General features: G+C 36.7%; 1 protein-coding gene across 11 annotated transcripts in view; it reads left to right on the top strand.

The window, feature by feature from the left end:
• NAV2 (neuron navigator 2) overlaps positions 1–25,612 on the top strand; it is a 438,256-nt gene that overhangs the window by 390,142 nt on the left and 22,502 nt on the right. For 6 of the 11 annotated variants that reach the window (XM_031943258.1, XM_031943260.1, XM_031943264.1 and 3 more), the window contains 10 exons: positions 1,217–1,300; positions 1,757–1,868; positions 4,414–4,559; positions 7,012–7,020; positions 7,447–7,619; positions 17,410–17,563; positions 18,505–18,667; positions 19,331–19,431; positions 22,009–22,104; positions 24,013–24,181. In XM_031943258.1, the coding sequence (XP_031799118.1) occupies positions 1,217–1,300; positions 1,757–1,868; positions 4,414–4,559; positions 7,012–7,020; positions 7,447–7,619; positions 17,410–17,563; positions 18,505–18,667; positions 19,331–19,431; positions 22,009–22,104; positions 24,013–24,181 (1,207 nt within the window). Of the gene's footprint in view, positions 1–1,216; positions 1,301–1,756; positions 1,869–4,413; positions 4,560–7,011; positions 7,021–7,446; positions 7,620–17,409; positions 17,564–18,504; positions 18,668–19,330; positions 19,432–22,008; positions 22,105–24,012; positions 24,182–25,612 lie in introns of those variants that run through there. The other 5 variants (XM_031943259.1, XM_031943262.1, XM_031943263.1 and 2 more) reach the window with 2 other exon arrangements.

The following is a 25,612-nucleotide window of genomic DNA, read 5'->3' on the forward strand; positions in this document are numbered from 1 at the left end:
ACAATGCATTAGTGTCCCTGTTTTCTACATCCCCTCCAACATTTATCATATTTTCCTTTCATCTTAGCCAACTTGATAGATGTAAGGTGATACCTCAGTGTGGTTTTAATTAGCATTTCTCTAATCAATAGTGATTTAGAGCATTTTTTCATATGACTATAGATGGCTTTAATTTCTTCATCTGAAAATTGCCTGTTCATATAATTTGACCATTTATTACATGGAGAATGACTTGCATTATTATAAATTTGACCGAGTTCTCTATATATTTCAGAAATGAGGGCTTTATCAGAGACAGTGGATATAAAAATTGTTTCCCAGCTTTCTGCTTTCCTTCTAATCTTGGTTGCATTGGTTTTGTTTGTGCAAAACCTTTTTAGTTTAATGTAATCAAAATTAGTCATTTTGAATTTTATAATATTCTCTAGTTCTTCTTTGGTCATAAATTCCCCCCTTCTCCAAAGATCTGACAGGTTAATTATCCCTTGCTCTCCTAATTTGTTTATAGTTTCACTCTCTATGTCTAAATTTCATTCTTATCTTGGTATAGAGTATAAGATGTTGATCTATGCTTAGTTTCTGCCATACTGTTTTCCAGGAGTCAATAGGTTACTGTAGTCATTGATTATTATGTCTTATTTCTTAACCAGTACCAAATGGTTTTGATAACTACTGCTTTATAATACAGTTTTAGGTCTAATGTGATGAAGCCACCATCCTTTACATTTTTTTTTCATCATTTCCCTTGATATTCTTGACTGTTTTTCTAAATGAATTTAATTATTTTTTAAATCTGTGAAATAATTTTTGGCAATTTGGTATGGCACTGAACAAGCAGATTGATTTAGGAATAATTATCATTTTTGTTATATTAGCTTGGCCTACCCATGTTATTTTTCCATTTGTCTAGATCTGACTTTGGATGATTTTAAAGTGTTTTGTAATTGTGTTCATCTATTTCATTTAGTGTTGTCTTGGCAGGTAGACTTCCAGATATTTTATACTGCCCACAATTATTTTAAACTGGGTTTTTCTTTCTATCTCTTGCTGCTGGGCTTTGTTGGTCATTTGTAGAAACACCAATAATTTATGTGGGTTTATTTTATATCTGGCAACTTTGCTAAAGTTGTTAATTGTTTCAAGTAGTTTTTGAGTTGATTCTCTAGGATTAAGTTGATTCTCTAAATCCATTCTGTGTCCTTGACCTTTCTTCCAGGCCCACCTTGTAGCAGCCTTTGAGCAAAGCCTTGGGAATATGACAATCAGACTTCAGAGTTTGACCATGACGGCTGAACAGAAGGCAAGTATGAGAAAGGATATTATTACTTGGTTGTCCTTGTAAGGTATTAAGAAGGAAAGCTCTCAGTTGGTTTCCTTTAGATCATTTCATCATGTTAATTTAATTTAATTTAACTCCCTGAAATGAGGGTCTACATGTCAATCTGGTGCTTACTTAGTAGAAAGGAAGTCTGATTTTATGGTAATATTCATTCTAGTCAAATGCTAATTACATATGGTTAAGAGACACCAGGTCCACATAACCCTGTGCTTTTTCTTTTGTCTGACTGTTTTGTAAGCCTTAAAAAACCTCCACTGATCCACTGGAATTGTCCCTCCTTTCCCCGCCCCCCCCCAAAAAAAAACAGTCTTCCACTAAGCTATTCTTCCTCTCGAGGCATTTTCTCTGAAGTTGAATAATTGCTCCCCCGTGGTGAATAAGAATTTAGATTTATAAATGTTTTCCTTTGTTCTTCAGGATTCTGAACTGAATGAATTAAGAAAAACAATTGAGCTTCTAAAGAAACAAAATGCTGCTGCCCAGGCTGCCATTAATGGAGTAATTAACACACCTGAGCTCAACTGCAAAGGTAAAGAAACAGAAACTATTTTTAGCAGAAGCATAATACCCAGGGGATAGCACCACTTGATAACATCTGATGCAACTTCCCTTCTGGAGATTACTGATATCTGCATGTGATCAAACTTTTGGTTGAATCCAAGGTTCATGAATGATAGCATCAGGTTGAAAATATCTAACAAAAAATCATTCATTTTTTTTCTTTCCACTGCTGTTTTGTGCATCAAAGATAGAAAAAGCCATTTCTTTTACTTTTTTAAACAGTATTTTATTTTTTCAAGTACATGTAAAGATAGTTTTCAATATTCACCTTTATGAAACCTTATATTCCACATTTTTCCCTCTCTTCCCCTTCCCCTTCCCCAAGGCAATAAGCAATCTAATACAGGTTAAACATGTGCAATTTTTCTAAATATTTCTATTCCTCGTGCTGCACAAGAAAAATCAGATCAAAAGAAAAAAATATGAGAAAAATTTTAAAAACAAGCAAGCAAACAATCACAATAAAAAAAGTGAAAAACTATGCTTTGATCCACATTTAGTCTTCATGGTTCTCTCTCTGGCTGGAGATGGCACTTTCCATCACAAAGGACATATGTTTATATTGGCAAAGCTTATTAAGTTTCTTCATGCTAATTTTCCAGTTTATAATTCTACTAGAATAGCAAAAATATTTATATTTTGATACTGACACAAAATAGAATAAGAGTTGTTTCTTCAGTTTATGCTGAAGAAATTATTTATATAAAAATGCTTTATATCCCATTGCATTTTTACATTGAAGTTTTGTTTGAGAGGCAGGGGACAATACCTTTTAGCAATGTTCAAAATTATCTCCTTTTAAAAGAAACCAAGAAAAAAATTTGAAAAAGATTTGTCTATATCCTCTTATCCCTTAGGTTCAGAGTCGCACTTTCTTTTTTTCCATAGGCAATACTATAAAAATCCTAATAAAATGTGTGATTGCTTCTAGGAAGTTTCTCCTTTTAAAAATGAAGCTGTTTTTAGCCTGACTGGACTTAGAAAGCCAACAGTTACATAGTGCAGTGAATAGAGCATGGGACTTAAAATCAGGAAAGACTCATCTTCTTGAGTTCAGATTTGTTCTCAGGCACTTATTAGCTATATAACCCTGGACAAGTCACTTAACCCTATTTGACTCAGTTTCCCCATAAAATGAGCTGGAGAAGGAGATGGCAAACCATTCTGGTGTCCTTACCAAGAAAACCCCAGATGGGGTCACAAATAGGTAGATGTGACGAAAAGAACTGAAAAACAAAAAAAATTCAGAAACCATTTTAGATAGTTTAAAATGCTTTGTTAGTTCATAGAATTGTGGATTAATCAATTTAGGGCTAAATGCGATCTTAGAGGTCATCTTGCTTGCCTCAGTTTATAAATGAGGAAGCTGGGTCCAGAGAAACTAACAGAATTTGGTTAAGATCACAGAGGGAATAAGTATTAGAACCAGATTCAAATTCAGGAATTCTTATGGACTTTAAATATAGACTTTTTCCCCCCACTTTAAAGTGGGGATCATTGAATCATTTGCTCAATTAGTTACCCTACTCCACTGTAAGTGATAAGATTACTATGACCTGATACATTAATCAAATTAGAGCATCTCAGACAAATCATTCAAGGGACAGAAAATCCTTGAAAACCAGTGGCTGAATTGGAATCACATGGTACATGAAATTTGTTTGGCTTGATGGGGAGACTTGATCTTTCTGGGTACAGAAAATTTGTTTGGATCAATGGAAAGATTTTATCCTTCTGGGTCATCTATAAGACAGTGGGAAGTTCAGAATCCAATGATTTGAGCAAATGGCAAGACTGGAGAACGAAGTGCTTCTCTCTCCCAAGCCTTCCCAAAGTGACTCTCAGGGGCTTGGTTAGAACTGCTCTCTTGTCACCAACTAGCTAAAATCTCTGAGTTCTTAATTGGTCTGCTAGTTTATAGAAGATCCACAGGACATGACCTAGTCTTTCACCCGATTCAAACTGACTTCCTGTGAATTATCATGCCAGTGCATCCAATGACTTATAAGAATTTTAACTACTTAGTCCATAGTTTTTGATTGAGATGTATTTTCCATCTGGGATATAGCATCTTATCATTTATAATAGGAATATTTGATATATGACTTGTTCTGTCCTACAGACATGGTTTAATTTCACATACAAGGTGGAGGGCATCCTGAATGAGACAAAGATTATGAAAAGAGATTGAGCCAAAGTATTAAAATGATTTATTCAGAGTATTTGACACCTTTTGGAAATGATTGATTTAACATGTTTTTGGCCATTTCCTCTCTAGTCACAAAGGTGAGTTCTGGATTTTGAATGAGGAAGTACAGCATCACATCTTATTTTACTGAGCAAAGAGCACTTTTTCTAAGGTTCTGTGACTAGTTACTAATAAGAGCTGATTAAGAAAGAATCAATTAATCATTCTAAATTAAGTATCAGCAATACAAGAATATGTAGATCTGACAACCAATTCCTGATGTCAAATTATTCATTAAGTCAGCCCTTTCTCCTTTTCCATACAGGCAATGGTACGTCACAGTCTACTGATCTTCGTATCCGAAGACAACACTCTTCAGATAGTGTCTCCAGCATCAATAGTGCTACCAGTCACTCTAGTGTGGGGAGCAACATAGAGAGTGATTCAAAGAAAAAGAAGAGGAAGAATTGGGTAAATACAATTTAGCAATATTGCTGAAAATGAGAAGACCTGGATTTGAACATTGGTTTTGCTGATTATTCTTGACAAGACCTTGAACAAGTCCTTTACTCTGTCTGTGCTTCAATTGTCTCACTTCCAGACTGAGGGTGTTGGACTTGATGATCTTTAAGGTCCTTTCTAGCTCTTAATTTATGATCCCATGAATAGATTCATAAGGGCAGAATAAGAGACACTTTTTAATCTTTTATTCAACTGGGATAAAACCTATACTGGTTCTTAACTAGACTTTTAGTTATATGATGCAGAAAAAATAAGTTGGTTTTTTTTTTACCTACCTAGTAGTTTCCTCAGGTCAGTGATGGGCTCAGTGTAATCATAGAGTTTCTTAAGTAACCATTACCTTATAATTTTTCTGTTCCATTATGTGAAATGCATACCTTCCATTTCACAAATGTCCTATGTTTCCTGTGTTGCATTGTGTGTAAGGTTCTGGATTCCAGAGCTAACATTTTCTTTGATTCAGATCCCTCATTCTTTGGATGGTGCTCACTCATATTAGTGGCCTATTTTTTTTCATATTTATACTTTATTGGAGTGAAATTAGAGGCAAATCAGCCTTCCTTTTGAATGCCCCTAATATCCCTGCTAACAAAAGAAATATTTATATTTCTCAATGTAAAATGTTGTTTTCAGTCGATGAGTGTTACCAAAAAGAATCTGAAAAGTCCTGTTATGAAATGACAAGTTTAATTAAATTGTCTCCCACTGTGGTATTAGTCAGGTTTTTATATCTTTAGAAGATGTACTTGAATTTTTTTTCCATTACAGCAGTGCAATCAGTGATGATGACCCCACAAAGGATAATGTGTAACACTCATTTCCCTCCTCTTTTCCTGGGGGAGACACCTCAATCTTTCTCCTGTTCTCTTGATTCCATTGTTAGCACATTCAATGAGATGCATAGTTATAACTGATAGAATTTTGAGTGATTTTGATCTTCTTTCTTTAAAAATAATGGGGGTCTTGTGTTCTTCTGAAATTGTCTCCATCTTCTAGATATAGGAGTAACATTGTCATGTTATCATCATGTCTGCTTAATGTTCTAGAAATTGTTGTTCATCCCATACACTTCTCACTCATTTTACATTGTCCTGGATGGGTGGCAAGGTCTAATTAAATGGGAAAGAGGGTTGACTTTCTAGACATAATATATCTTTGCTAGTTACAAGCACTAAAAAACCCAATTCACTTATCCTAATTGTTAAATAACTTTAAAATAACAAATGGCTTTTAGGCAACCACTTTGTGAGTTGAGCATAACATGATTAATCTGTCAACAAATATTTGTCTACTCTGCTAAGTGCTTTGATTATTTATAAAAATCAAAAGGGACTTGAATTTTCTAAGAACATTAATATATATATAAACATATATACACACATCCATATATATGCATATAGTTTTAAATAAATATGTTATATATTATTATGTATTATGGTTACATAATAATATGTAATTATATGTTAATATATATAATATTTCCCCCTCCTTTGGTAACTAAGGTCTAAGGTCTATTTAACTTAGAAGTTACTCTTACTTAAGCATCATATTGAGAGACTACAAGAGCATAGATATTATCAATTCATAGGCATCCAAAAACAATTTTGTCCCAAAATTTCAACATCCTTCTCCATGAATCTTTTATTTTAGAGAGAATTTCAGAGTCTCAGGTGAAAAGGTTTGAGTTTTGTTTCCTGTCAACTCTTCAGAGCTTCCAGAAAACCATAAAATGACCACAAAGTAGGGAGCAGAAAGAAAGAAAACTATTAGACCTGGGGAACCTTAATCTAATTCTGTAGCCTCTGGGTGATGGAGAATGAGGGATCAAAGTCTTTGTAGTCTGGGAGCCATTTTTCTGTCTTAGAATTTGGATTCAACCATACAAATATTTTGAACACCCACTGTGGCTATGTTAAATTCTTTTTAAAGGAAATGATTTTAGAAAAAGATAGTGACTCAAAAAAAAACATACACAACAGAATAATTTAAAGATGAGAACATTAATCACTCTAGAAAGGAAGTAATTTAGTGTTTTTGAGTAGACATAATAGTGATGAAGGGAAAAAAAATGAAGGATATAAAAGAGTAGCAAAATTCTGTTATTTGAATAATTGTGCAAAAGATGAGAAACTTTCCATCAGTCAGGGAGAATTTGAAAGAATTTGGACCATATGGAGGCCAAAAGTTCTATTCCTTCTCTTCTCTAATGGAGAGGGCCTCTGGTATTCTCAAATGCTTATATTTTGGCCATGTCAGTTAGATTTAGCTGCTCTTTGTGTGGTGTTTATTGGTCATGTTATTTCTGAAAAGTCCAAAGCTTTCCCCATTCACTGGCTTTATCTGTTAAAAATTGTCTTTTTTCCTTCCCCTTCCCAATTTTTGCTTGCGCTTCCTCTGGCAGGTCAATGAGGTAAGCAAGACAAACTTTAAAACATCAAATACCAAGCTAACCCATCCATCCATATGACTAACCTCATTGGCATCCGTCACCGTGTCTAAGCATATCGCTTTGTTGCTGTTGTAACCTCATCATCCAAACATCCATCTATCTGCTGAGCCACATCCCGTCTTGCTGTTTCTACCTGTAGATACCAACAAAAGAGTAGACTTGGAATGCTCTCCCCAGGTTGCGTCCTTTTAATAGTTTTTGATTCCTGCCTCTCCCCGAATGCCCTATTAAAAAGAAAAAGTCTTTGGTGACCTTTCTCCTTGGAAAGAGTGAGCCATTTGGTTGCCACTTGCCTTCAAAAGTCTGCATGTCTGTCTATCTGCCCTAGCAAATTATAGATGGACATTTCTTAGGATTCCTTCTATGCTTACCACTTTATCCTTTCAGTTACGCAGTTCCTTCAAGCAAGCTTTTGGGAAGAAGAAGTCTCCCAAGTCAGCTTCCTCCCATTCAGACATTGAGGAGATGACAGATTCTTCTTTGCCTTCCTCACCAAAGTTGCCACATAATGGTTCCACGGGCTCAACACCACTGCTGAGGAATTCTCATTCAAACTCTCTGTAAGTTCAGTCTATAATGTTTAAATCTTTTGGAAGAAAGGGCATGAAGTTATCCTTGTTTCCTTGGGACAATGGCAACTATGAATATTGTTATTATTATATGCTGTACTGTTTTTACCACTGAATCTTTAAAATCTTTCCAGGGAATACCAGTTCACTGGAAGGTGATGTTTGAAAGTTCTTTTTTGCCCTAATACATTGCGTTAGTGACAGTAGACTGAAAATCCAGACTTGAGTTCAAATCCCAGCTTCTTGCCCTGACAAATCATTGAGTTATATAAGGATCAAATATGATAATTCAGAAAAACACAAAGAACTCATTGTTCTGTTTGCTTAGCTAGGTTTTTTTTTTACAAGGGATAAACAAGGACAGAGAAGAAGCACAGAAATGACTGTTGTAAAAAAACAAAGGCATCTATAAAAGTTTTTAGTTAAGCCACAAAAACAAAAAGTACAAAGCATAAACTGAAAGTAAAGTAATATTAGGATTAGAACTCTGATTATTAAATATTGCTTACGCATATGGCCTGGAGGTCTTGTTCAGTGAGATTACTCATTTTTAAAGGGAACTTGAACTGCTTTTTAAATTTTTTCTTGACATCACTATTTAGAATAATAGTGACTTACCAAGGTATTAGAAAACGGGGTTTTAAAAAGCATTCAAATCAGGCTAATGAACTTTGAAACCCTCCCTTCCAAAATCCAGTTCTAATACAACAAACATTCATTAAGTACCTACTACATAAAAGGCACTGTTCCTAGCATTGGGGATAGAAACACAAGGAAGAAAAATAATCCCCATCTTACATTTTCCTGAATAATACCATGCAAAACCAAATAAATTAACAGAATAATATTTGAGGAAAGAGAGCGTGGAAGAAGAGGGGTATTCCAAAGGAGATGGCATCTAGACTAAGTCATAAGGAAGCTAAGGATTTCAAGAAAGTTAAGAAAGAAATCCATTGAAAAATCAAGGGGAACAACCCACATGAAGACAAAGAAAGCAAGAAAGAGAGTGACAAATTGGTAGAACAGCTGCTGGCTCCTTAGGTTAGAATGCAGACTACATGAAAGGATGATATAACATTTGCCTAGAAAGATAGTCTGGGGCCACATTTCAATGGGCTGTAAATAATAGAGGTTGTAGGAGCATTGTAATTGAATCTGAAGTCAGTAGGAAGCCAATAAAGATGTTTGAACAAGGGAATGACATCATAGGACATGTTTCATAGGGAGATTATTTTGGTAGCTACGTATATATTGGATCAAAGAAGAAAAAGACTGGGAAACAGAGATATGTAGGAAGCTACTCTAACAATTCAGGTGAAAGTTGATGAGGACTTGAAGCAAAGTGATGGTTGTGAGAATGAAAAAAAGTTGTAGACGTAAAGGTAGAATTGACAAGAATTCATAAGAAAGGGATAAAAAAACAACAACAAAAAAAGAAATTAAAGGGGTAAGGGGAAAGGAAGAGTAGGAAATGAATCTGGGTGACTGAAAAAATAAACACTGTTAAAGAAATAGGGAAGGGAGTTTGGAGGAAGAATGGGCTAAAGTGACATTTTATAATTCCTTTTTCCTTTTTTGTAGTTTTTAGTGGCAATTTTTATAGTAAGAAAATGTTTCAATGGCTTGTGCAAAGTGGAGGTTCAAGATAATGGACAATTTAGACTAAATAGAGAATTTTGTTTTGGAAGTATGACACACTGTTTATTCTCATAAAACGATCAGTAGAATGGGATAGTGGGAAGAAGGTTGGATTTGGATCTGACTTTACAGTTTTGTGCCTATGAGAATCAGAAAGTCACTTCCTTTTGGGGGAAACTCATTTTCATCTAAAAGAAGGGGATTAGAGTAAATAATCTCTGTTGTCTCCTACAATTCTAAATTTGCTGTCTTCTGACTTTAAAAAATTATTATTATCTTTTTGTTTTTAAACCATCTACATTTCCCAATGTATTCTCCTCTCCTCTACCACAGAGAAATTATCACAAAGAATTAAAATGAGGAAAAATTCAGGAAAACCAGTCAATATATCAAAAAAAAAATCACAATGTATAATTCTTACACACCATAAATCTTTCACCTTTGCAACAAAACAAAGAGAAGTGTCTTCTCATGTTACTTCTTTAGAGCCAAGTTTGTTCATTATAATTCACCATTGTGTTTTTTTTGGTTGTTGTTGTTTTTCCCCTTTTTATTTTTGAAGTCATTTGTAAATTGTTTTCCTGGTTATTTTTCCTTTATTTTGCATCTATTTATACAAACCTTTCCATGCTTCTCAGTATCCATCATTTTTGTCATTCTTAGATCCCAAAGATCCACTCAGTGTGGTACATTAGGTATCATAATATATTTAAGCATTCCCCAAACCATAGGCATCTACTTTTGATCTTATCACTATATAATGTCTCATGTTGTTTTCATTTTAGATACAGCTATTTTATTTCCCTACTTGAATTCTAGGTTCCTTAAAAGTAGAAATATATATATTTTTTACTTTCTTACTTGACATGACACCTGGTTAAAGCCCTGCACTTAGATTCTTAGCAAACATCTAAAGTCAAGTCACATCAACAAATATTTACTAAGTTTCTATTATGTACCAGGTATAGTGCTAAGCTCTGGAGGAAGAGAGGGAATGAATACTTGTTGATTAGTTGATCTGAGTGTCTAGAAAATGGGGAAATAATAACTTCGTTGATAGGATAATACACTGAAAGCATTCAGATGCTTCCAATTAACAGGCTGAAGTTTGTAAATCCGCCCCTAATATAAAGCTGACAAGTTGTCACTAGTCACACATTCATTTAGCAGAAATTTAGTTAATTGGTATTGTATTTAGGATTCTGTATTGAGAATCTTAGAGGGGGAAAAAATTAGATAACAGGACTCCACCCAGAGCAGCACACTGTCTAGCTGGGATCACGATACATACAGAGAGCAGCTAGAGACTATAAGAAAAAATTCTTTTTCAAAAACCACTTTCCCCATTGGGATTGGGCGAGGTTGGCAAAGCCCTTTTCTGACATTCCACAGTGTCCATAGAATCTGGAGATGTTTGTCTTTGGTCTAATTTTCCAAAGGCTGGGTGCGTAGCAAATGCTCATTTCTAACACTGAAAGGTTTGTAAGAATGTGAAAAATAAAGAAATTCAAGAGAGTTCAGGGATGAAACCAAAGAAAGGAAATCAAGGGCTGTGACAGGAAAACACCCACTTTCTTGGCAAGGAAGGAATGCCAACTGTGGGAAGGTAGAAGTGAATCCCCACCCTTGAGAGGCAGTCATCAGCCATAACTTCAAAACATAACATTAGAAAACGGGCTGGAATGAATAAAGTGACACTAGTTAGGGAAAGAAACTATGATTTAAGAAGCCTTAAAACTTGGCTAAAATTGATGGCAAACTTTTTTTCTTAAACCATACATTGGAAATCTTTCCTATAGTCCTTTGTGTTAGTGAATCAGCCTCTTCATGGGGTTGGTCAGGATAACTTGACTTCCCCCATTCTTCCTCTAGAACTTAGCACAGTGCCTGGCACTGTAGGAACTTCATAAGTGTTTGTTGATGTGATTTGATTTCAGATGTTTGCAGGTGAGGAGAGATATTTTGTCTCTCTCTTCCAGGTTTTTGTCCATCATTTATCCAAGCGCTGCCAGTATAGTGCTTTTATGTGTTAAACATTGAGTTGTACATATTCCCTGGTGATGTTGATTGGAATTTTGTATTGACTAAATGTAAAAAAAAATTGCACTGAATTAGAGAGCAATTAAATAAATGCCTTATTGGTTATGACTTTGATGGCAAAGCAAATCAATTAGAATAAGAACTAAAACAAGCTTATTCAACAATATACTGGAGCTTTGATGATCTAATTGTCACAGATAGAGTGAGGAGTCTAAAACTAGAGTTTGTGAATTTTTGTTTTTAATATTTAATAGCTATATTTCAATATTTTGTGGTTGTTTTCAGTCATGTCTGTCTCTTCGTGACCCCATTTGGGGTTTTCTTGGCAAAGCTACGGGATTGGTTTGCCATTTCTTTCTCCAGTTCATTTTACAATTGACTTGCCCAGAATCATCCATCTAGGAAATGTCTGAGAGTAGATTTGAACTCAGGAAGAGGAGTCTTCCTCGTTGCAGGTTAAGCACTCTATCCATTGCACATCTCAATATAATTAGCCTCTTTTCAATCATATGCATTTTGTTTCATAAATTTATTCTGAGAAGGGTTCCTTTGGCTTTATCAGACCACCAAAGGAATCCATGGCACAGAAAAGGTTAAAACCCTTGGCTAGAGTATCACAAGGGAGTGCTTATATATTGGATTCAGTCAGCCAGTCAGCCAGCATTTATTAAGTGCTCACTCTAGTCCAGGCATTATGCTGAGTCCTGAGGACCCAAAAACAGGAGTGGCAGAGGGGACGGGGTGGTTTCCTGCCTTCTGCATTCTAATGGGGGAATTCCATAACATGCAGATAATGAGATATATGCAAGGTATATAGAGAACAGACAAAAGTGACCTGAAAGGGGGAAGCATTAGCAGCTGTAGGCAACAGGCAAGACCTCCTGCAGAAGGTGGGATTGGAGCTGCATTTTGAAGGAAGCTGGAGAAGTCAGTACTCAGAGGTGAGGAGGGAGAGCATTCTAGGCTTAGAGGCCAGCCAGTGAGAAGATGGGGAGTTGGGAAAGCATTGACTTGTTTGAAGAACAGGGGGCTGATATCACTAGCATTTATAAATAGAATTGAGGTGTAAGAAAATGAGAAAAGTAGAAAGGGGCCATGATTGTGATGAGCTTTAAATGCTAAATAGTTCTAATTAAGTCAGGAAAGTGATTATCCCCCAAAAGGAAACCGTTTGTACAATATTTCCCTGCAAGCATCCCAAACTAAATAAGTTTGACTATAGTTGAACCTTGGTGTTCAAACCATAGTTTGAAAATCGTATGTGGCTTTGTGAGGGGGAAAAAGTTTACCTTAATTATAAATATCTAGCTTTGTCACCGTGGATTTTTTTGTTTTTATTCAATTCAATAAATATTAGATAAATACCTAGTATTCCATAGTTTTGACTTTGATATACTCTACCCCTTGGAAGAGCGATAACTCTTAAGTCAGGAAAATTTGTGTCAAAATTGTGCTTCTAATGCTCTCTACCTAGATGACCTCTAGCAATCCTCTTGAACCCCAGTTCCTTTATCCACAAAAATGAGGAGATTCAAATATATAAATGGTCTCTGAAGTCTCTTCCAACTTTTTTAGATCAAGACTCTTATGGATCATCATCTCACCATTATATTATGCCTTAAGTCTTACAAAGAAATTTCCTCAAAAGTTTAGATTGCATAAGTATTATTACGTTTAGATTCAGAGTTGAGAAAATAACAGAATGTGGCAGTTCTACAGTTAACTTTTTCTTCTCTTTCTGCCTTCCTCCCAAATATCATCATATCTCTTTTGACAATTTTATAAATGCTTTTCCTTTGGCAATTAAAAATTCCACCACCCTCCACTAGTTATGCAGGTCAGGTTTTTCTTGGCCACAAACCCAGTATACAGTACTTTGAAAGCCAACTTGCTGGATTATTTTTGTAGCAGCCACATGCTTAACGTCTCTCTCATAGATAATCAACTTCAGCTTTGTAACTTTGCTGAACTCAAGTTTCTTCTGTCTTCACTCCAAGAAACAGCAAAGCTTGCTGCTTCAGGTTCCCCTCCACTCCTGTGATCATTAAAACTCACAAAGCTAATTTTTTTTAGCAACTGAAATCTTCACCACTTTTTTATTTTCAAAATACATGCAAATATAGTTTTTAACACTCACCCTTACAAGATCTTGTGTTCCAAATTTCTTCCCCTCCTTCCCCCCGTCCCTCTCCAGCCAAGCAATCCAATATATGTCAAACACGTAAAATTCTTCCATATATATATTACCACATTTATCATGCTGCACATGAAAAAGCAGGCAAAAAAAGGAGGAAAAATGAGGAAAAAAGCAAGCAAACAACAACAAAAAAGTTCACCATTTTTTATGATCCTATATTCTGCTGCCATGTCAGGAGTCCGTCTGTAGGCATATCTATTGATGGGAGAACAGATAATCAGTCAAAAAACCTTTATTAAGCACTTGCTGTATTCTCTGATTTCGTGATACAAAGACAAACACGAAGTAATCCTTGACTTGGAGAAAATCAATATATGCTTCCATTGAGGAATCAATATATAGATAAATAAGCACATACAGAAAATATACAAAATGAATATGAAGTAATTTTGGGAAGCAGACTACTTGCCAGGGGCTAGAGGGATTAGAAAAGGGTTCATGTAGCAGGTAATATGTGGTACCCACTATCTCTTAAATGCCATAGGTTCCATTTGTACTAATAAACTACTTATCCCACAAATAAGACAGTTTTCTCTCCCTCTCCCTCTTCCTCTGTGAGTGGCCCATGTTCTAAATACCCAGTTTTGTCATAATGCTACTCTTTTTTTAAACTACTTAGTTATCTTTATTTTTTCATATTTAAATCATATTTCATTTATTCCCCAATTGCATGTAAAGACAATTTTAGCATTCATTTTTTTTTAAATTTTGACTTTCAAATTTCCTCTCTCCTCTCATCTCCCTCTACCCTAAGACAGGAAACAATTTGATATAGATTATACATGTATAATAATATAAAACATATTTCCATATCACACATGTTGTTAAAAGAAGATATAACCAAAAGAAAAAAATATTTAAAAAGTGAAAAATAATACACTTTGCTCTGCATTTCAGACTACCAAAAATTCTTTCTCTGGATGTAGACAGCATTTTTCATCAGAACTCCTTTGGAATTATCTTAATATCATTGTTATTCCCAGTTGAACATTGTATAATACTGCTTTTACTGTATACACTGTTCTGGCTCTGTTCACTTTGCATCGGTTTGTATAAATCTTTCCAGGTTTTTCAGAAATCATCCTGCTCATCATTTCTTATAACAGTAGTATTCTCTTGTAATCATAGACAACAGTTTTTTTAGCTATCCCTAGTTGATAGGTAAAAAATATCATGAAAATGATAATAGACTCTCATGATCATTGACAGGTCAGATTCACAGAAAATGGGTGACTACTGCTCCTCTCTGAGCTCTAAGGATCAAGGGTTCTAAGAAGTCATATGTTTTCAAATAATATGACTCATGAGCCCCCATCCAGTGTGTTCCCCATTGATAGACAATCAGATTAGTATCTTTTAGAAAGAGATATTTACTAATGGGGTATAGTGAGACCAACTGGTACAAAAACATTTCCCTGAAAGTCCGAGAACATTCTCGCCCCAGTATATACAGAGTCCAGGGGAAAGTGAGCTCCAGCTTAGAGGAGATAACCACCTCACAGCTCCTGGTTAGATGAAAATTCTTTTCCACCTTCATGAATCACTAGGCTCGAAATTTGGTACCATTGTAGAGTCCATAACGATACTTCTCTCTGCCCTGCAAATGTCACATTTCCTAAAATTTACTTTTCTTAATGTGTCATTTGGTGATTGGGCCACTGCTGCACCAACTCCCAGGGGAGGTTTAAATCCTCTGACCTTTTTCAAAATTTAAAAAGTTTTGGGGATGGGAATATGATCTTACACCTAGGATCACTTTCTTCCCCATATCCTTACTGCCTTCTAGAATAGGCATAAAGCATCTGCTTCTCAAGATATTCCTAAAACTTGACTATCTTTCTCTTCAGAACCTTTCTTTAAAATAGACTCAAAGGTGTGAATAAATCTTCCCACTGATCCCAAAACATTTTCTGCATATCATAAACTGATTATCCCCAAGTGGCTGAATATCCTCATTCTCCCCAAATTGATTAAAGTTTTGATCAATGATTCAATAACTCAGTCATTCTCAACTGAAAAAGGCAAAGCTCCCTAGTGGTTAGATCTATGTGCTTGAAATTAGGAAGATCTGAATTAAAATAGGATTTCAGATACTTACTAGACATGTGATCCAGGGAAAGTCACTAAAATTGATTCAATTTCCTTAACTGTAAAAAAATAATAATAGCACCTATCTTCCAGAGTTATTGTGAGGAACAAATGAAATATTTCTAAAAAAAAACTAAACAAAATACTTATCACTTGAATCTGGCACACAATAGGTTCTATATAAAAATTATCTTTTCCTTTCCCCTTCCTTTTCCCCTTAAAAAGCATTTCAGAGTAGAGTACCTTGTTCATCGCATTAGTTAGGGTTGAAGGAAAAGCTTTGGGGGGTGTGACTTACCCCTCTTATAAGAACCTAAGCTGAAGCTTAAAAAAAACGAGCAATTCTAAAAAGTAGAGGTGAGGCAGGAGACTATTCTTGAGATAAGAGGGACAATGATGGGTGAAGAGTCAAGGTAACCACTTTGATTTGACTATAGAGAACAGAAAAGGGAATGAAAACATAATTAAAGTTGGAAAGGTCAGGGACCAAATAGTGAAGAACTTTAAATGCCAAACAGAAGAGTTTATATTTTATTCTAGAGGCAAGCAGGCACCAAAAAGGGTCACACTACATTAAAAGAAGAATAGATGAGCAATTTCAATTTCCTTGTTTATCAAAGTTGTGACTAATGGAATTAATCCCCATTCACTTATAGAAGTTTTAAAGGGCAAACTTCCCCAGTTAAATGTCTCAAAGTTTATAGATTTTATTTCTACGTCTCACTTTACAGACCACAGTTAGAGTCACTGGGCTGCAACTCTCCTGAAAGGAAGTTTCTTCCATAAAATTGTTTCAGACTGGAGGGTGGGAATGAGATGAGACGGTACACCTTGGAAATTGTTTTTTTAACATCTCAGGAAATGAGAAACAAGGGGACTTGAACATAAATAGAATTGCACTTTGCTCTCTGCTTTTATTCAATTTTTCTTTTAATTTTGGAAAATAGAAACTGCCCTCATACTATTTATTCATAACTATATGCTCTTTAAAACAAATAGAAAACCTCTCTTTGATTGGAGTTCAGATTTCTGTGCCACATTGAGTCACTAGAGGGGCCCACTGTATACTGTACACTGAGATCATCAAATTCCAAGGAGACTGTTCCTTGGTGTTGCTGTTTCTCACTTTATATGGGCTGTTGGAGTGTTACTCAGGGGTGCTAAGCAGCACATTCCGTTTGTTGAAGTCCTCAAATATGGAAAATTTCAAGAATGTTTGCTCTCTGGGGTTTAAAAGTATTAACGGTTACCTATTACAAGTCCGAGCCAATCCCTTTGCAGCACATGGGGGGGAGATCATGTGGTAAAGTCAATCGTGTCCCAGGCTTGGAGCCAGGAAAACAGTCCAGGTTCACTTCCCATTCCAGACACTTAGTAGTTGCCTAATCTTGAACAATACACTTATTTTCTATGGCCTCGGGTTTCCCATCTGTAAATAGTGATGCTCGTTTCTATAGCACTTCCTTTATAGGGTTGTGAAGATAAATGAGATGATATGTGCAAAGTATTTTGCAAACCTTCAATGCTCCCTTAATTTGTTATTGGTTTATTATTAGTCCACTTTTCTTATCTCTCCCTTCAGAGAATAATTGAAAGATGGTCCAAATAGTTAAACTATAGCACATAGAGATGATTAAGATGGAGATGATAATTACTGACACTGACATAGTGTTTGAAGTTTTGTAAAGTACATTTCATGCATCATCCATTATTTTCCTCATTTACTGTTGGTTCCAGTTGCAAACCCATTGAGATAAATCGGCTAGCTCAAAGTTACCTTTGCAAGTGGTCCCATTAATCATTCTCGGTCTCTCCTAGCATTTCCGAATGTACAGATAGCGAGGCAGAGACAGTGATGCAGTTACGCAATGAGCTGAGAGACAAGGAGATGAAGCTCACTGATATCCGCCTAGAAGCTCTCAGCTCAGCCCACCAACTGGACCAGCTTCGAGAGGCCATGAACAGAATGCAGGTACGGAGAGGTAGAAGACAGTGTGTGCAATCGAATCTGCAATGGCTTTCAAGATTGATGGCCCAGGAGACTGGGCTGGGGGTATTACACAGAGTCCTTCCTTCCTTTGCCTATTTCTATCTACCTAACTGGACAACCATTAGTGGGTGTGCTTCTGAAAGACTATCTTACTTATCATATAATCAAGTAATTACTCCATGGGGATGGAAAAAGGAGAAGGCAAAGAGTCAGTAAAATTATTTTTTAATTTTATATTGTTTTCATTTTATTTTTTTCAATTACGTATAAATAAAACCTCTTAACATTTGTTTTTAATTTTTTTATTCCAAATTCTCTCCTTCCTTGAGAAGGAAAATGATCCTAAAATTAATGCTTCATGTATGGGAATGAGATGTTGTGTAGGACAAATTCAGAGAGGGTCATCAGATTGATGCTGGGGAATGAATTCTGGAGCCACTGGGACTACTCTCAAAGATCATTTACTAAATTATAAGGATGTTTCATGTTCCTGTTTCAATTATAAGGATCTTTCATGTTCCTGAAAGATTATCTTAGATATTATATAATTGAGTAATATTCCATGGAGTGGAAAAGGTAAAATTTAAATAATTAGTCAGCAAATTTTTTTATTTTTATTTTTTTCAATTACATGTAAACAAAAACTTCCATACCAAGATACTTCAGAACTTTGATCTATTGAAGCAAGCTGATGGAAAAGGCTCTCAAATCTCTAAAATGTGTAGAGAGCATTCCACGCGTCCCTCTTGGGCTTTTCCAAGAATTTCATGAAGGGGGGTGACCGCTCATGGTGCAGAGGCAGCTGGGACTGTTCCTGTTTGTAGAAGGAGGGGGAGCAGCCTGTGGTGGTTTTCTTAATCCTTGCCTGCAGATGCACAGGTGAGCCGTATCCAGTAGGAATCTCTCCCTCTGGTTCTTTGCAGAGTGAAATCGAGAAGCTAAAAGCAGAGAATGACAGGCTCAAGTCTGAGAATCACGGTGGCAGCTGCAGCCGGGCTCCATCCCAGGTGTCCATCTCCTCTTCCCCGAGGCAGTCTCTGGGCCTCTCTCAACACAGCCTTAACCTCACTGAGTCAACCAGTCTGGGTGAGTGTGCCATAGGGCCAGCTGGCAAGACGGGGCCTGCAGCCAGCCCCGTTGCCTCAGGGAGCCCTGAGCTAAAAAGATCAGAATGAAATAAAAGGCGAAAGGCGTGGGGTGTATGTGAGTGCGTGAACATCAGTGTGTGTTGGCTACCAACATGAGCCCGGCCTCCAGAATGTCATCATGCTTGCCTTTAATTTTTGCCCCAAACTCTCCTAGCTACGAGCTTAGCTTCTGCCCGGTGCTGAATTGTGTTCTGATCCATTTTAAAAGGCTGACCTGTGAGATGAATGCCGTGAATGAAGAATGATGACATATCATGGGCTCACAGCTTTGTATGATGTTCCCGCTTTAAAAATGAATTCCAGGCTGGTGGAAAGATCAATCTCATTGATCTGTATTTTTCCTGTTCCACATACAAAAGCTTGTGCTTTTTCATTTATTTCCTGCATTTTTTTTTCCCATATGAGGCCATTGTGACTGTTTTTGGTTTAGCCTTTCTCTGCTCAACCAAGCGCCTTTTGATTTCATGGTCCTCTCCCTGGACCTCTCATAGTCCGTGTCCCATCTCCTCCCTTGGACCATCTGATTTATTCTGCTGCCGCCCTCGTGGCTTCCGCTGTCCGTGTGTGGCTAAAAGAGGCTGTTGGTGTTTTCCATTCGCAGACATGTTGCTGGATGACACTGGTGAATGCTCGGCTCGGAAAGAAGGAGGCAGGCATGTTAAGATAGTTGTCAGCTTGCAGGATGAAATGAAATGGAAGGAGGTTAGTTTGATCCCTTTCCCTGCTCCTATCGCCTTCTGCCCTTTCCCATTCCCCCTAGGTAGAAATACCTAGTTTAGTGACTAATTGTAAACTATATCACCTTGATGCTTTATGTTATTCTTACTGTGTTTTTTGTTGTTGCTACTAACATTGTCTTTTCCTTAACCAGCCCTCCTTTGCCCCCCAACAATCCCAGAAACATTTCAGGCTCAAGTACAGAACCAAAGAAGATGAAATTAAAACAATTTTGGGAGTTGTTTTGCCCAACTATATGCCATTAAAACTGGCAATCTGAATGAAATGGATGCATGTGCACAAAAATATAAATTGTCCAGATTAACAGGAGAGGAAATAAAAAACTTAAGTAATCCTATGTTTGAAAGAAAACTTCAACAAATCACAAATGAGTCCCTAACAAAATTGGATACAAGTAGTACTTTCCTTTCTTGTGAATTTTCCACATCTAAAAAATAAAAAAATATTCCCACTTTGTACTTTTAAAGTTATTGTAATTAATTTTTCCCCATTCACCAAGCATTGAAAATTGTCTTTCGAAAGTTCACAGATGGATGAAGTACTTCAAAGTCAGCTAAGCTCATTTGAAAAACTCAAGGCATGTAAATAATTGGACAAAAATAAATTGATCCAATGTGCCAGTTATATCACAGGACTCTCATAAACAGCAGAAGAGACACCTGGTGCATATTACAGAAGTGCTGAGAGCCTGGGCAGGGATTAGAAAGTCAAAAATGAAGCTGGGACATGAGTTATATACCCTGTTTTCTGTTATATGTCTTCTGCAGCCATCCTAGCACCGTGGCAGGATCCTGGCTTTGGGCATCATGTGGAATAAATCTGAATTCAAGGAATATAGCTTTTCTTATCTCGTGAGGTCTTACAAAGCTGTGGAGAAAACAAATCATCTACATTTGTGTTTGATTAAACTCTTAGGTTAAGTAGCATGCTATGGTTGGTTGAGAGTAAAGTGATGGTCTTAAAACAGGACCTCACAGCTTCTCATTTCAGGTCTCTTTGTAGCATCATGGTATCTGGGGAATAAAACTGAATTTTGAGTCAGTCAGTCAGTAAGCCTTTATTTAGTACCTACTATGTGCCAGACACTAGGGATACCAAAAAAGGATAAAGATAGTCCTGCCTCTAAGGAACTCGCAATCTAATGGAAAAGACAGAAGAGTTAAGTTTTAGTGCTAACCCTAACACTCAGTAGCTGTATAACTATTGACAAGGCACTTTAAATCTCAATTTCCTTATCTGGAAAGTGGAGATGAGGATGCCTGCCATCTCTGTCAACAGTATGTCATAGTAGAATCAGAGAAACAGGATTTAAATCCTTCTTCTGATGCCTTCTGCCTTTTTGCTCAGGGTAAGTCACCCTCCCTGGGCTTATGTTTCATCGTTTGGAAAATTGCAATGCCTGGGATAGGTGGCTTGAGATCTCACTTGGCTGTAGACCTAGGAGCCTATGAAACTTGCAGAACTGTTGTGAAGAAAGCTTTTTTAATAAATGTGTGCTATGTTTATAATTGTCTCTTGTCTTTCCCCCACTTGCTGATATTTCTGCTCAATATGATGCTGTAGCATGCCCAAATTTTTCACTACCAGCCAGTCAGAATCAGGCTTTTGCATTTAAGTTAACCATTGGCAGATGCTGTAATGACATTGATGGTGAGAAACATGGGTATAGAGTTGTAGAATGGGAAGGATGTATAGGAAACATCTGGTCCTGAAATAATGTAAAGGCTGATGATAAATGCAAGGGATTGTTACACTTTAGTGAACTCTCTTCTAATTTGACTTACCCACTTCAAAATGCCTCTCTCCCATCCCTATAACCATGTGTTCTTTGAAGAATCCTAAGTGTCTAAAAACAAGCATGATCTTAGCTCATCCAACCTATTATCAAATTTTCTTAGCTGAGCACCCTTGTAGGATGAGGTCACTCCATTGTGCTACTTCTTCCATACTCCTTGTATGCAGAGCTCTGTGGGCAGAGGTCCCAAAACAAGAGATAAAGCCTCAGCCTTCTAGGATCATTATGTGGTGATAGAACTGATATGAGAAAAAGATAAGAAAGGTTTGGGGAAGAGATATTCCCAAGTACTGAAGTGATGAGCAGATTAAATTTAGTGGAGTCCACCCATGAAGACTTTTTTGGGAAAGCTTATAAGGTGAGTCTAAGGGAAGCTTTGCAAAAGGGAGATGATAATGAGGAGGTGAGAAGGACATTGGCTGCAGAAGGGGCAGCCCAAAAGGACAGAGTCCAATATGCCCCAGAGAATCCATGTTCCCTGTCCTCAATCTTACTTAATTACTACTCAGTGTCATCTACATGGTACGGTAAATAACACTGAGATTATTTAGACCAAGGAAAGACAATTTCATAGGCAGAACATTTGTATCCCAAGGAGAGCTAAGGTGAAGGCATCCAGACATTTGGAGGTTTTCTTGGTTTTTTTCTTAGTTTTGATAGCAATATGCTAAGTGGTTTAGGTATTCTGCTGCACCATCTCAAGATGAATAACTGCTTCTTCACTTGAATACTTTCCTTGTCCTTAGGATTCCAGGCCACACCTCTTTCTTATTGGCTGCATTGGAGTCAGCGGCAAGACAAAGTGGGATGTGCTGGATGGGGTGGTTAGGAGACTCTTTAAAGTAAGTGATTCTTAAAAGTGTTCTTGATGATATATGGGTGCCAAAGGGGGGAGTCCTTGTTTAGGGATATGGAGGGTGATACCTGATTGTTCTTCATGCGTTATTTCTGTTTTCTACCTCTGTAGAGATAAATAAAAACCAGAATCTGTGGCTAACAAATTTTCCATTCACTCAACAAGCATTTATTAATTACTTACTGTATGCAAGAGCATTATACTTGTTTATCCTAGACCTTTTGGAGATAGCCCTGTGAACCCATTTCAGTTCATTCTCTAGGATATTGATACCTTGATATTCCTAAAGCAAAGTTCTGATCATGACACTCTCCTTTTCAGGAAAACATAGTACCTCCCTTTAAAATAAAGTACAAACTCCTATTTGGTATTTAAAGCCCTTCAGAGTGTGATTTTAGTCCATTGTTCTAGGATTTTATCACGTTCCTTCATTCACTCTGAGTTCTAGTCAACCCTGCTTACTTGCTATCTATCTCCTATACATGATATTTTATCTTGTAGCTCCATGTCTATGTATGGGTTGTTTTCTGTGCCTGGAATGTACTTTATATTCCTCTCTGTCTCAGAGAATCCCTAGCCCCCTTCAAAGCTTAGTTTAAGTACCACCTACTACACAAAACCCATTTTGGTTCCTCCAGTTTCTAGTTCCCCAAATCCACTCTCTCACACACCTGAGATTCCACTTTATAACATATTCTTAATTATTTATGTACAGGTTGTTTCTCATAATAAAATTTAAGATCCTTGAAGTCAGGGGCTATTTCTTTGTGTGTCCCCAATACCTAGTCCAGTGCACAGCACACAGTAGATGCTCAATAAATGAATGAGAGATCTACAGATGACAATCAGCAGGTATTTAGAATGTGTCTAGGCTCATGGGCTCAATTAGTGGCACTTGGGAGACCAAGGGTGGATATTCAGTCTCAGTAAGTTAGTCTCATATAGAGAAAACTCTTCTTCACTCAAAGATTACACCCCTAACTTTGGCCAGCCAGCTTACAAATTATATGTTTACAAGGTTGGTTAGTTCAGATCTACTCCCACTACTGTCAAAATAACTGGAAGCTATTTTTGCCTTCCTGGCGATGGGACCCTTCATAGATTCAGGACAGCATGTTGAGGCTGAATATTCACAGAATGTTCACTGGATGAGGAAAGGAGACAGGAGGTATGGGGAACCCACAAAATTTTTGCCCAGTCTCAAATGCTATATTGATGTTGGCAACTCATTTACTGTATCGTTCCATTCCCCTTTAGGATGAGGATTCACCATTTGGTGAACTTTTCCCTTAGATTCCAATTTAATTCCTCATCTGAAGCCTCTTAATCATTTATTCCCCTTCAAGGAGGCTCCCATCAAAATTGATCTAGCATTTTTCTTTCAAACTACCAAGGCCTCCCATTTCCAGGCGCCCTGATCTTTCCTGGAAGCAACCGCCGAATGCTTATCCCAGAAACTTGTTTAGTCACATTTTTTCCCAGATGCAAAGGAGGAGTTTCTAGGAAAAATGTTTCATGCCAGAGCTGTCTTCTTATACATTATCCAAATCCACTTTCAGGACTAGTAACTAGAGACCTTGGATGAGCTTGGAAGAAGGATTCTGACTTTTCCATGCTTAGTTAATCCAGACTAAATATACACAAACTTCTCTGAGGTTTTTTTTTTTTCATCACTAATCAAATAAATCATTATTTGTAGAGGCCTTCGGGGACAGAAGAAGTATCAAAAACATTTATAGACAGCCAGCTCATCTTGCACTCACTTCACAGCTCTGTTTCATCTCAGATTCTGACAGAGAAGAAATGGTCATAAATCACCCAATGCAACCATGAGTCACCTACAAATCTGAGCTGAACCTTTGATCAGTCTTTTTTTTTTTCATTTTTTCCACAGGAATACATCATTCATGTGGACCCAGCAAGTCAGCTGGGCCTGAATTCAGACAGTGTTGTGGGCTACAGTATTGGAGAAATCAAACGGACCAACAGTCCAGAGACTCCTGAGCTGCTACCCTGTGGCTATTTGGTTGGGGAGAATAACACTATCTCAGTTTCTATCAAAGGTAACTAGAGCAAATGCAGAGTTCAGAACTCCTTGCTTGTTAATTGGCACTTTTATTTTAACACTTGGCAGATTTTCCCCCCTCCACTACAATTATTCTTAACATGGCTGCAATCCTTTTAACTAATCCCAAGGGTTTGCAAAGAGCTACTGAAAACCTTTTCTACAAGACTGTGCTTATTACTGAAATTAAATACCAAGAGCTCCATTAGCTCATGACTGTTAGGAGATGAATTTTCACAAGAGAATTGGTTCATCTGTAAAATGGGGATAATAATAGCAAAAGCACAAGGCTGATGTTAAACATCAAATGAAACAGTATGAACACCGACTCTTCTTGCAGAAGAATGGAGGCTTAACTAATATAGGAACACCTGCCCAAAATACCTGCTTCTTTTTTTAAAATGCCTAGATTACAGTGGGAAAATGTTCAGTAGGTTATTTTGAATCACGGGATAGCAATGCAAATTTATTTTAAAAATTAAAATGAAATGTTTTAGATCTATGGACATGTACTTGTATTCAGTTGTGTCCAATTCTTCACGAGCCCATTTAGGGTTATTTTTTGAGGGGGGAAGAAACAAAGATACTAGAGTGATATAATGTGTATATTCCCTCAGCCACCTTCAGTTATCAAAATATAATCTTGGGGAATAATTTGGGTTTATTTAAAACTCTGCCCCTAGTTCTGTTGGTGGCAGTCTGTATGATTTTACTAATGACTTGTGTCTTCTACTCATGAAGATTTCCTCTCAAAAACTTCATTCCAATGCAGACTATTCAATTCAATCTTCTGGGAGTCAGGGATGAAGCTATCAACCTGTCTTCAAGAAGTGTCCTTGCCTAGAGTTTTATGAACCTGGAGCTACGGAAAATACTAGAATCTAAATTGATAGCTAATCGGAAATTTCTTAGCAATTCATTTACTTTCTTTTAAAAAATTCAATAGTATTTTATTTTTCTAATTATGTATAAAGATAGTTTTTGACATTCATTTTTGTAAGATTTTGAATTCCAAATTTTTCCTCCCACTCCTCAAGACAGTAAACCTTGTGATACAGGTTATACATGTACAATCATTTAAAAAAATATTTCCATATTAGTCATTTATGAAAGAAAAATCAAAACAAAAGGGAAAAACTAAAAGAAAGAAAAAGCAAACCAAAAAAGGTGAAAATAATATGCTTTGATCTGAATTCACTGGATATAGATGGAATTTTCCATCTCAAGCCTCTTGGAATTGTCTTACATCATTGTATTACTAAGAAGAGCTACATCAGTCATAATTGATCATCACACAATCTTGCTATTACTGGTACAGTATTTTCCTAGTTCTGCTCACTTTCCTCAGCATCTGTTCATGTAAGTCTTTCCAGGCTTTTCTGAAATCCATACATGTGCTTTCAAGACTCCTATTTATATTAAATTAGAG

Source organism: Sarcophilus harrisii, chromosome 6 (assembly GCF_902635505.1).
Source record: "Sarcophilus harrisii chromosome 6, mSarHar1.11, whole genome shotgun sequence".
Taxonomy (NCBI): Eukaryota; Metazoa; Chordata; class Mammalia; order Dasyuromorphia; family Dasyuridae; genus Sarcophilus; species Sarcophilus harrisii.